The 13,088-nt window shown below is 33.3% G+C and overlaps 2 protein-coding genes across 3 annotated transcripts in view; both read right to left on the reverse strand.

The window, feature by feature from the left end:
• The window catches only part of Exoc4 (exocyst complex component 4), a 722,212-nt gene that overhangs the window by 286,401 nt on the left and 422,723 nt on the right, over window positions 1-13,088 (reverse strand). The window lies entirely within an intron of this gene.
• Window positions 1,393-13,088, reverse strand: part of LOC100718578 (phosphatidylinositol N-acetylglucosaminyltransferase subunit Y-like) — a 46,631-nt gene continuing 34,935 nt past the window's right edge. The window contains exon 4 of the mRNA XM_063240558.1: window positions 1,393-11,683. Coding sequence (XP_063096628.1) covers window positions 1,964-2,179 — 216 coding nt within the window. The 5' untranslated portion in view covers window positions 2,180-11,683 and the 3' untranslated portion in view covers window positions 1,393-1,963. The remainder of the gene's footprint in view (window positions 11,684-13,088) is intronic.

Raw genomic sequence — 13,088 nt, forward strand, 5'->3', positions numbered from 1 at the left:
ATGTAAAAGTGATAAATATACATTCTTCCTGCCAAGTTCAAGAATTTCTTTATACTCAGTATCATTTTATCTCATACTGTTATGAGAATGGCAAGAATTACTGCCTAATAATACGCTAATATACTTTGGCTTGCCTAAGTTAATTCACAAAACTGAACCGCATTATATTGGAAATACTATTGTAAAACTGTCATAAATTGAAGACAAAAGTTTAAAAGAAATTCTCACTAATACCTTCATTTATTAATAAGATTGTTACATTAGAATCATTTATCCTTCAATGGATGTTACATTTCTCTCATTGCTGAGACAAAATTAACAAACTAACATCAAAGTTAAAGAAGGAAAAGTTTATTTAAGTTTGTAGAGGTTTCAGTCCATAATAAGTTGGAAGGAGCGGTTGATTTAGTTTGTGGAGGTTTCAGTCCAGCAGAGTGGCACATGGCTTAGGGCTGCGCAAAACAGCACAAGCAACAAGAGCAAAAGGAGAAGAGCACAGAAGACTCTTTCTCTTCTTTATAAATTGTATGTAGGCCACACCCACTTGGTGCAGCACTCACATCCATAATCCCAGCATTAGAGCATGAGTAATTCACAAACTCTAGAAGGCTGTCTCCATGACTGCATGTGGCTTTGGGGGTGGGGAGGACATCCAGACTCAAACCATAACAATGAGCCAAAACCACAGTAGCATTATTAATACTATTATATATACAGTGCTATGACAAACTTCAAGAAGGCTGAGAAAAGTTCAAGCCTAGAGAATATTACCATTTTGGACAGCTAAAGAAGCTATAAGAAGGCTGATTTGTTACTCTGTTACAATGTTAAATTGTGCAGCTGGGCCAAGTTGAATTGCATTTCCCCAAATGCCTTTCCCAGTGTGTTTTGGGTTAACATGGGTTATAAGGAGATAATATTGTTGGCAATAAGAAGGGTGGCAGTGAAGCAGCAGCCACTGTATGTTATACACTTGGTAGCTATTGGCTCATTGTTGCTTCACTGCTGGCTTAATCCCCTAGCATGAGGTAACTTCTTAGCATGCATCTGCTCCAACTTGCCAGCTTCTGCTTCTTTCTTTCTTTCTTTCTTTCTTTCTTTCTTTCTTTCTTTCTTTCTTTCTTTCTTTCTTTCTTTTTCTTCTTCTTCTTCTTTTTCTTCTTCTTCTTCTTGATCTTCTTCTTCTTCTTGTTCTTGATCTTCTTCTTCTGCTGCTTCTGCTGCTGCTTCTGCTTCTGCTTCCTCCTCCTCCTCCTCCTCCTCCTCCTCCTCCTCCTCCTCCTCCTCCTCCTCCTCCTCCTCTTCCTCCTTCTGCTGCTGCTGCTTTCGCTTCTCATCCTCCTTCTTTGGCCTCCACCTCTTCTTCTCCTTCTCCCTCCTTCCTCCTCCTCCTTTTTCTTTTGTTTATAAATGGAAAATTATCAGCACTACATTTCTTATTAATGTAAGCATCATGTACCAAAAAGAGAAGGTAACTATACAAATTCAGAATTTGAAATTTTCATTTTATTATCATCATCATCATTTTCATCCTACTAGTTCAATGCATTTTCCTACAACTGACATATCTATTCTGGGATTATGTGAGTCATCCCTAACATACAGCTTTACCAGTGACCTTGAAGCTAAACAAACAAAACTACAAATGACTATATTTTAAAGTGAACACGATAAGCCTTCAGATGATGAATGGGTGAGTTAATCTCCAGAAGACATTTTGTTGATATGCTTTTTCTGATATAGCAGTTTTAAGTCAGAATGGTCAAAAAACTATGCAGAACAAAAATACAATTGAAGAAGCTTTTGGAATTCAAGGCCCTCGCAGTCTTAATCCCAAGCAAAGCAAAGCAAAGTCATATTACTCCAAACTAAATGAGTCTCTAGTATTTCCATGTAGTTGACCTTTCAGAGACAAATGCCTAAGACCAATCATTAATACTCATATATGTTGGCTGTGGTTGCATTAATTATGCCTGAAGAGTTTGAAATCCATCCAAGTCCAAAGATGGAAAAGCACATATACTGGTATGATAATTGTCAAGAGCAGACTATAAAAGCGAAAGATGGCTGTGCCACTGAAGCCCTGTAGAAAGTTTTCTTCCACTGAGGAAGAATACAATGGTCCTGCCAAAGAAATCAATGGAATAAAGACAAACAATGTAGGCTGAGACAAAAACATCCTTATCCTCCACTTATCACTTGTCAACTGGTTTTAAACCAATTAGACTTCCAAGTTGGGTTTGTCTCCAGATCCATGATGGCGGTGCCAGGTTTTCTTGTGGATACTCATATCTTTATGGTTAGAGATACTGAGAATTTCAGCCCATTCTCATGGATTCTAGGTTTTAGTTTTAGAGTTGTTTGTTTGTTTTTTGCCCCTCTTTAATTTTCTATCCCTCCAATCTTCCCATTAGTCTGGCCTATGGAATTTATGTCTCAGCATAAGTTGTAAAAACAAACAAACAAATAAAAACAAGCTTATGGACACTATTACAGACCAATCAATCTGATCCTACAATTATCTAAAATGAATTCTCTATCTCTGTCTCTCTCTCCTCTCTCTCTCTCTCAAGTCAGATGTCATGTAGTCTCATGTGGTGCTGTCACAAATGTCTTGGCTTCTAAAAGAAATTGTCCCATGCTATAGTAAGCATAAAATGAGGCAGAAGAGGTAGAGAGATCAAGTGATTTACCACCTTAAGTAATTTACATTTGTATTATACTTCACAGTTCAGACAGCACTGTTAAATCTCAGGTTCTATATTAATCTCTACTGGACCAGTTAGTTCCACTTTCTTTCAAAGCTTCACATCATCAAAGCAATATCTATTTTATAAATGTCTCCTACATATAAAAAGGATACATATCTAGAACATATTTATTTCAGTTACTGGAAAACAATTCCGATAAAATGGAAGTAAGAATACAACTTGGTTTAAGAAGGGAATTTAAAGACATACTGGTTCATATGGTACTCTAACTCCTGTCTGTAACACCTCTGGAATTGTCATCATCTTCAAAGTAGTAGTTAATAATTTAGAGAATATCCAGTAATTACTCCTTTAGAAATTTTTAAATCACGTTCTCTGAAAATGATGTTCTAAAAACTCCCAAAGTACATGACCAAAATTATCTATGCAAAACAGGTCACAGTGACGAGGTGCAGAGTCTCACAGTTAATTCCAAAGAATGCCTTTGTGGAAGGGCCTTATCAATTTTGGCATTCCATTCCACCTCCACTGTAAAGCTCATTCCTTAAGAATTCTCATCTTTTAAAATGTTGTACTAAGCACTATGCTGTTTCCAGCAATAATAACCACAAAGGTAATGATGCTGTACATTTAATTTTTCCAGCCTTCTTGTGTCTGCTGGCATTATAAATGAGTCATTAACAGTCTCCCAAATAGATTGACACTGTTGCTTGCTACTGCCGAGAAATTCCATTTCTTTCAAGATAGCAAAAAAACAATTTGGATTTAATAACTGAGCAACATTGAAAGCATGAAAAGCTAAAAGAACAGAAAAGTAAATAGGTCCAAATTCCTAGAATATTATGTCATTAAACTCAAGGGCTGAAAGGCATTTTTCACAAGAAGGCTAGTTGGGGAAGACAGTTTCTTTTATATAAACAAACAAATGGCTAAAAAACATCTTGACCTTGCACAATTTCAAGGATCATCTGAAAGTTGTGGGATCACATATCACATATATCAAAGTCAACCACCACCCAATTTACAATAGTGACACATGTGTGGGTTAAATGCGATTCAAGAAACCAAAAACTAAGCCACTAATTCTACACTGAATTTAGAATTTAAATAATATGAGAAAGATCTACATAGGTTAGAAATTTAAGGCAAAAATCTCCCAGTGTATGAGATCCAGAAAAATTTAATAAACTTCATAAGAAAGAAAATTTTTGAGGTCGAGGACCAACAGGACGCAGCTCAGTTTAGCTAAAAGAGAGTCTTTGAAGAAGAGTGGGGCTTACTATCTAGTGTCTAGAAGTCATGCTTGTGGTTTCTATTCAATTATAGTAAATAAACAAGCTTAGGTTTAAAAGATATCAAAAAGATTAGAGCTGCACCTGAAAATTAATATGACAGTACTATTAGAACACAGCAAAGATCAGTTAAGACATTACTGCAATTGTCCACATATAATCAGAATAAGATTAATTACTATGGAAATATTAAAACAATAACAAATTAAGGACCAATTCCTAGATAGTATATATAGGATTTAGAAAATTACTGGTAATAACAAAAGGAAGATGAAATTGATCAATATGGTATTTATGATACAACTGGCTAAAAAACAATTCACAAGATGATAAAATCTTTGGACATGAATGCCAATGGAATTTGCAAGTGAAGATGTCTAGTATACAATTTATATTGAGAGTTGTGGATTTTGGGAAAGAAAGTAGAGTGGTATTATATGAATGTAATGGTAAAGTAAGGAATAAGATCATCAATCTACATTTAAATAGTAGGTTGCTGTTACAGCATTTGTCTGGCATGTATAAGGCCCTGGGTTTGAGTCTAGTAAATAGTTATAATAATTATAATAATGATAATTAAAATGCAGAAGCAGTAGTTAGGAATAGGAAGGGAGAAATGAGTCAAGAGGACAGACAAAATAAGTAGAGAGATGAGAGAAAAATAGAATATATTGTTTTAACTATGAACAATTATTAATATTTAAAGATTAAGCCAAGAAGAGTAAGAATTGGGTAGAAAAATCTGTTGGATTAAAGGTTAGCCAGTTATTACAGTGCTCAAAGCAGTGGCTCCCAACCCAGAATGCACATCACAGTTTTCAGGTTTTAAATAATCAATAGGGATGTTTATCACTGATCAATTAAAAAAGAAGTTATTTGGAGTGGTATCCAAAAAACCATTAGTTCTTAAAAACTACTCAGATTCCAATGTAGCCAATGTTCTACCCTGAAGCAAGAATACTCAAAAGAAAGATTACAGCCTGTGGATGGTATAGTAAAGAAAAGCTGAACAGTCTACTCTCTGGATAAATTTGATATGGCAATGAAGGCAATATCCAAAGAGGATCTCAGGCTAGAGGAATTTTTTTAGGAGAAGGGAAGAATGAGCATAAAATAAACACAGAAAATAAATATGGGAAAAGAGGGTTCCTTTGGATAGGTGGGTGATAATGGAGTAAAAGATAATTGAGAAACTTGATATGGCAGAAGTGATTCATCCCTTAGCACCAACAAAAATAACAAGAGAAGAAAAGGAGAGTAGAGCAGAATTGGGACATGCAAAGTGAAGCCTCCTCAGATGGTTTCAACTGGTGAATGCATAAACTATAAAAATCGGGAAGGATTACAGTGTGTCAAAAGAAAAAGAAACCAAGATCTTCTTTAACTTAAGTTAGTAAAAAACCTTCTAACTTATCAGATTTCTTTATAGAACATTATCAGAAAGATGACTGGAATAAATGGAGAGGACTCAAATAATACAGCTCAAAGTCAGACACCAACTAATTTATTTATTAGAACTATTTGAACTGAAGTTCCAACTAACATGCACATTAAGTCTGAAGGAAGTTAAGGATGTGATCAAAGTTCTGAGGTAGGAAAAAGTTCTGAGGCTTTAAAGCAATGGATTAACACCAAACTATACTTTAACCCGTACTGACAATAAAATGTGAGAAGAGGTTCTTGAAATCCTTAACATTTCAAAAGTTTGCAGGAAAATTAGAATGTCAAAGAATCTTGTGGGTTTCTGGAAGACATACAAAAATGAAAAGAAACTGGGAAAAAATTCTATATATAGGTTTTCTAATAATTTAGTATAACAAAAAAATCAGAGATCATCTAAAGTTTCAACTTCATAACCATGTTTTTAAAAAGTGAAGAATTATCATGAGAAAAGTGAACTTCAACAATTCCATTTATATTCTGCCAGGTCCTGTTTAAATAAAATGGAAAACCAATTTATGACCCATCACCATCTCCCTACTTAATGTGATAATGACTGCACTAGCCTAAAAGGTTTAATTTAAAATTTCTTCTAGTACTTGGGATGTTCTCATCAATAATTCGAGTTTTTAAGTGTTACCAACTCTCACTCTCAGCTGCAACGGAAGTTGTCACACTGATACAATGAAGCTCTCTTGTGGATAACAAACAACTTACCTGTACAAATTTGATCTGCCGAAGGCACTATTGTCTACTACTTGGTAAATGGTTTGTATAGAAATCCATATATTGAGTTGGGCAGAAGTGAAATAAAGTCTAAGCAGAGACAGAATGTCAATTACGGAGTTGGTAAAACAGCCCTGTTGAAAAGTTGTTAAGTTCAGCAGTTTTTGATTCTAAGAATTTGATTTAACTAAGATGAAAATACACGGATACATAAACAACGTATTTAAAGTAATTTTTTAAAAATACATACATTTTTAAGTGATAGTTCTGATCTTCAGAATATCTGCACATAATTAACTGTTTGGTTTCTTATGATATGCCTTTGATGTAGGAAAAACAAGCCTTTGCAACACTCCTACTAAAGCTGACACGACTAAGGCTCTGAGAGTCTAAGAAGCTTGCTAGAAGCAGCTAGCTAGGGATCTAATCAGAGATCTTATGCCAAATTTCATGCTAGTCTAAGAACCAATATTTTGAATGACTAGATTTACTACTTGTATCTCATTATCTTTTTTATTGCTATATGCAAGTTACATAGTCTATGATTCAATATATTTTTATATCACATATTTTTATTATCATCCCAGACATAATATATATAGTCTTCAATTAGTACATATTACTTTTGAAGACCCAAGGATACTTGACATTCTTTATGTTCTACATGAAAAAAATTTTTTTTAAAAAGGCCATAGAAAGGAAGACAGAAGTTATTATTTAGCAGATAAGAGGTCCAATTTTGGAAAATGAAAGAATTCTGGAAATAGAGGATGATAATGATGTTGTTTAGTAACGTTAAAGTATTTAATGTCACTAAATAGTATATGTAAATTTTCCAAATACTAAGTTTGATGTTATGTACATTTTATTACAACATTAAAAAGCAGTAAAAATGTTTAAATCACATCAAGCTTTGATCCAATATATTATACAAATTTTAAATTACTACACAGTGAAATACTTTTGATGATCTATGTTAAACATGTAATACTTCTAATTGAATGTCAACCATATTTAAAGTAAAATCTGGAGGAAAAATAACCTAAATAGCATTTTACATTTGAACAAACAGACTCACTTTGCATTGATTATAAAGACATTTAAGAGTTTTAAGTAAGTTTTGTGAAGTCAAATGACAATAGAGCAAAGTAAGATATGTTTTCTATGACTCTTGTATCATATAAATAAAGCTCACCATTTGATGCTTACTTATTCCTAATTTGTATAAAATATGAGAAAAAAATAGAACTCATAATTCTAAAGAGTTTTATTATCAATTCTTATATTTTTGGCCTTTTTTTCAAAAAAGCTTTAGATTATAAGCTTCTTGAGGACAAGACTTGTCTTTTTCTTCAATGTATGCTCCGTAAATAAGAGAGAAAGAAAACAGGGAAAAAGGGAGAAGTGGAAGATTAATGATTTTTATAAACATATCCAAACAGTCATAAGCAAAATTTGGAATCTCTCAAATTTGAAACATCTGTTGACTCACCACATTGAGCTTTACAACAAAAAATCACTTTTATACAGTCCTGTTCAGTAAATATTTCAGCCTTTTATCAATCTATCATCTGCTTGAAAGGAATAAGGGCAAGTCAAACATTTCAGCAAAGGATCACTAAAGATGATTCCAATACTTGGAGACCCTGCTTGCCTGCTCCTATACTTTCCCCCACCAGGTCCCTGTGCATATAGAGAATATGACTTCCAATTTAAGCAACAAGATTCTCATGCTGTCATTATCAATTATTACCTTCTTTACAGTAATCTCATTTGCACTATATAAAGCAAAAAGGTCACTAAGAAGCTGCTTTTGCTGCTCTAGGAATTAGAGGATATTTTTGTATTGTTTATTGTTAAAATATTCTTTGATTTTTAGTTGTTAGAAATGGTACCAATATCAGAACAATACAAAATTAAAGCCATTCTAATATTTATTCAAATATCTATATCTTTATTTCCTCACTTAAATCTAACAAAGTATAATCACAGTAGCCAATGATTATTCATCTGAATGCTGTAACATTTAATTTCTAAAGGTCAATTACTTTATATCTTGCTTTGGGAAGTTTCCAGATTAAGATTTAATTAATCTTATTCCTCTGACCAACAGACCAGGCTATTTTGAACTAGCAAAGGAAATGGTCTTAGTCTTCTGTATTAGGAAACAACGTACCTCCTGACTAAATGGAAAAATATAGAAAAGAAGAATTAAAGATGTCAACTGCAACCATTTACATTCTTTTAAAAATATTACCATTAAACTATAAGTACAAAGATTAGAAAGGGAAGGCTCATTAAATAAGATGCTGGGCAAAAATCTGTAATTAAAAATATAAAGGAAGTCTGAAAATTTCACTAACCCTCAAGGAGCCAAGTAAATCTTCATAAGCAAGCACACCCCCCTTTTAGCTAGGCCAAATAATAGCATTTCAATCATGGAACATACAATGGGTCTTTTCTTTGCTTCCTATTTTATAAGGAATTGACAGTCCCACCTCCTCTGGCTTAACAAGCATTTACCTGGCTGTACTTTGTACATATGTCTCCTTTCCTTCAGTTCCTCAAATTAGCAAGATTTGTACATTAGGCCAGTATGATGAGTCCAAACCCACTGATTAGTGACAATTAATGCAATAATACTGCTTTAACAATTGTACAATACAGTAGTCATTTACTATCTTCCTAAAAATGTAAAAAGTTCTATAAAAAGGTATAAATACAAATTTACTTAACAGATAATAGACAAGGCAGTTGTCACTCATTCCCATTTCTTTTATAGCCTGTCTCAACTGTTTAGTCGGAATTAAGTTTTTTCCATTTGTTAGTTTCAGCTTTTCTTGAAAACTAATTTTAAGAATAAATAGAAAATTTATCAATCACCAATATATCTGAGAACCAAATACAGTACATAGAGTAGCACAATCCTCCTGTCATTTATATTTTTGAAAGATTGGTTTGTCAAAGACAGGTCAGACTATTTGCATTATAATCCAAATGCTACAACTGGAGCATTCAAGTGAGACTGAGAGGAGACAGTGTTTTATACTAAAGTAACTTTTCTAATGACAACTTCATTGAAAGATGAAATGAGTTTTTCAAAGAATACAGTTTTGTTTAATTAGTGATTTAAAAATTTGGATGCACAAAATTCAGAGTAATAGATGAATACAAGAAAAAGTTCTTGTGTTGGAGGTTGGCTGGACTAGAAGACCTTAAAAGTCTTAGTATAATGACTTGTACATAAATGGAATTAATTTATTTAATAAAGAAATATGATAATATTTCAAAAGCAATTTACAGGAGAATTTTATATTGTTATAATGGAATATAAGTTCCAAGGAGCTAGAAGGAAATGAAGTAAGTTTACACTAAACATCAGCAAGCATGGTTTTTCTTAGGAGAAAATATCTCAGATAGATAAATAGGCAGACAGACAGAGACAGATAGGAAGTACAGAGAAGTTTAACATGCCAAATGATCTATTCTATTGTTTCAAAATTATTTTAAGATAAATGCTAATTCATTTCATTTATGGTACTAGTTTATTTAGTTCACTGAAAACAAGTTTTGTCTTTGTTTCCTTTTGTAAAGGAAGATATCTTTTGTTTATGATTTGAACTCTGAGTAGTACTTTGGCTATTCTTTTCTTTTTTGTGGGGGGTACTGGGGATCAAACATACGACTGTGTGCACTTGCAAGGCAGGCACTTATGCCGCTGAGCTTATTCCCCAGCCCCTTGGCTATTCTTTTAAAATCATAATATACAACATATTAACCATTATTATTCACTAATAAAAAACCATCTTTCTAAAAGAAAGGATAAATTCCAAACAAATACAACCAGTTTCCAAATGACAGACAGAAAATCCAACTTAAATGTAATAATTGATTCAATATGTTCAAAAAAGTTTGAGACAGTCTGTAACTCTCAATGTTGTCTAGAGCTCTGGTACAAAAAGCTGTCTGCAGTAAACACTCTGTGACATGGGAAGTCTCAATAAAAATTTTCCTAGTACCTCTGTCACAGAAATAAGCCTTTCAAGAAAACTTCCCAGCAGTTACTTTCAGGAAAGAACTATGCTTCTTGCTGTCTAAGGTTCATGAAACCATTAACCAGACGTTTAGTTCCTCATATAACTTTTCTTTTCTCTACCTGACGCACTGCCATAAATTTTTCACATAATGTTTTAAGGTCTAGTGAAAAAGTTATAAATATTGACTTTGACTGAATCTTCTTCTCACTCAATGATACTCTCTTGATCCACAATAAAAGTGCCATTGAGGGCAAAGAAAGACTCAGATGTTCATGCACTGCTATCAAGTGAATAACCTATCAAGAGATTTAGAAGAACTTTAATAACGAACATAAAAAGAAGCAGATAAATCCAACTCTAATTAATGAGTGGCATAAAGTTTTAAGCATAAACCTTTAATGTAAAAAAGAAAAATATGTGTACAGGATGGTGGCAAATACTATAAGAGATACAAAGCATGGATGCCATAAAAATCTTTGTTTTACTTGTACAGACTTTGTTATTGACAGTGAAAAACTTTAGCATTAAGCTGATGGAGTAAATATAACAAATGAATAAAATTAGTATGACAATATCATTAAATTTCCAGAAAACTTTTTATATTAATTTCTAGGTGAAGAAATGATGAAATGATGTCTACAAGAATTTAAGTTACGGGGCTGGGGATTTAGCTCAGCGGCATAAGCACCTGCCTTGCAAGTGTGTGGTCGTGAGTTTGATCCCTAGTACCGATAAAAAAGAAAAAGACAAAAAAAAAAAAAAAAGAATTTAAGTTACTTAGCAAAGGGACAGGCTAGTAAGCAGAAGAACTGTATTAAAAATAGGTCTGTCCCCCAGTCCCATAATATTTCCACTATTGTGTCATACACTTGTTCCTATGCTGTGTAAAATAGCATGAGAATTAAAATAAAAAACTAAAATCTAAATGGAGGTGAAATGCATAACAGTAGAGCTAAAACCAGCATTTAATGGGTTAGATGAGACAAAAAGAAGAGGAAAATACTCTTGGAGGGAGTTTTGGTCCTCAAGAGATAGCTGATGTTTCAAAAGACAGAAATTTATACTCATAGAAAAAGAGAAAACAGAAACGCATAATTTCAGGGCTGACTGAAACCTATGAAGACGTACTATACTGTGGCTCAAGACCATATTAAAATATAAAATTTCTAGTCAAGGAGTTGGTAATGGGAATACATTAAAGGCTTCTGAATAGGACCAATTGTATATTACGGTTTAACAAAAATCAATGAAGAGCAGTATGTATCCAACAATACTTTGACTCAACACATTAAGGTGCACTTACCACATCCCAGGCAACATCTGGCAAGTATTGATGATACGCTCTCCTTTGGCTGCTAAATTTCATTTATTAGTGTCTTTGACTCTTTTTTATGGCTGTCTTTACTGCATTATTCTTAGCTGATTTACTTCAGACTAGAGTTTGTCACAGATCAGTCCTCTTTATCAAACCTTTACCCTAGAAAATCCAATTCATTCCCTGATTTTAATACCACTATTTTTGATAACTATCAAATCTATGTCTACAGTTCATATGACCGTCCTGAACTTCAGTTTCCTTTTGGATACAATAACAGCCATCTTCCAAATATGTTCTCTCACAGTCTTTCCAAACTTAGCAAATAGCAACTCCATTTAGTAATATGAAGACCAAATATCTTCAAGTTATTCCATCTTTTTCTAACTGTACATTTATTCTACCAATAAGTTCTGTCAATTCTATCTTGGAGGAAAAGTTTGGTCTTCATATTATATCATCCACAGGGGTTAGAAAAATAGCTAATGGGCCAATAAATAAAAATTCTATGGAAACACCACCATGCTAGCTCAGTTACACATTGTCAAAGGCACGCCTCAGAGATCATATGATGTGAAAAATTGAGAACATTTACTAATTAATTCTCTATCCCAAATTTTTTTTGATAAATTTTGTACTACATTACAATAGCTTTTTGTCTTCTCATTCCCTCCCTACATCCTATGACCTACAAATCAACCAGAGGTTATAAAACTGTACTGTCCAGCATGGTAGCCACTAGCTACATGTTGCTATTTAAATAAAAATTATACTAAATTTAAAAGTTTAGTTTCTTAGGTACATTTGCCATACTTCAAGAGCTCAATAACCACTAAACACTGCAGATGATACAATAGTTTCATTATCGTAGAAAGTTCTGTCACTCAGCATTGTCTTCAAGCCTAAGTCAGATCATTTTTCCTATATTTTTCTAACCTTCCAACAGCTTCTCTTTTTTTTTTATCATCAAAGTTTTCTAAAGCCTCTATCAACCCAGTTCCCCACTATTTCTCAGGTCTCATATATCTGCACTGTTTTCCATTCACTGTGTTCAATCATACGGATCCCCTTACAGTGCCTCAAAATGGCAAGCACATTCTTATTTTAGGCACAATGTACTTGCTTCTCTTTCTAGAGTATCTATCTCCAAAAAGCTGCTTGAATCATTCCATTTCCTCGGGTCTCTCTTCAAACATCATCTTCAGAGCTCTCTTAATCCATCTCTTTATAGCTCCCTTAACACTAACATTATCTTAGTGTTATTCACTAACTGTCCTGTTATCTATATTTTGTGACTCATTAATAAATAAAAGATATGGCATGAATAATATAGTGTTTTCTCCTAGAGTATAAGTTCCAAAAAAGAAATTTTGTCTAACTCATTGGCTGATATATCTCCAGATCCTTCAATAAGACCATGGTCAAAAGCTACTCTATAAATATTTGTTGAATGAGTCAATGAATACATAGGTAAATGGGAACAAACTGAAAAACAGGACCAACAGCATTAAGAAATAGGAGGCTCTGCTTTGCATAATTGACTTATCTTCCAGATAGAGGCTTAAAA

The sequence above is a fragment of the Cavia porcellus genome, unplaced genomic scaffold (assembly GCF_034190915.1).
Source record: "Cavia porcellus strain 051 isolate PalLab524CR breed Dunkin Hartley unplaced genomic scaffold, mCavPor4.1 scaffold_2, whole genome shotgun sequence".
Classification (NCBI taxonomy): Eukaryota; Metazoa; Chordata; class Mammalia; order Rodentia; family Caviidae; genus Cavia; species Cavia porcellus.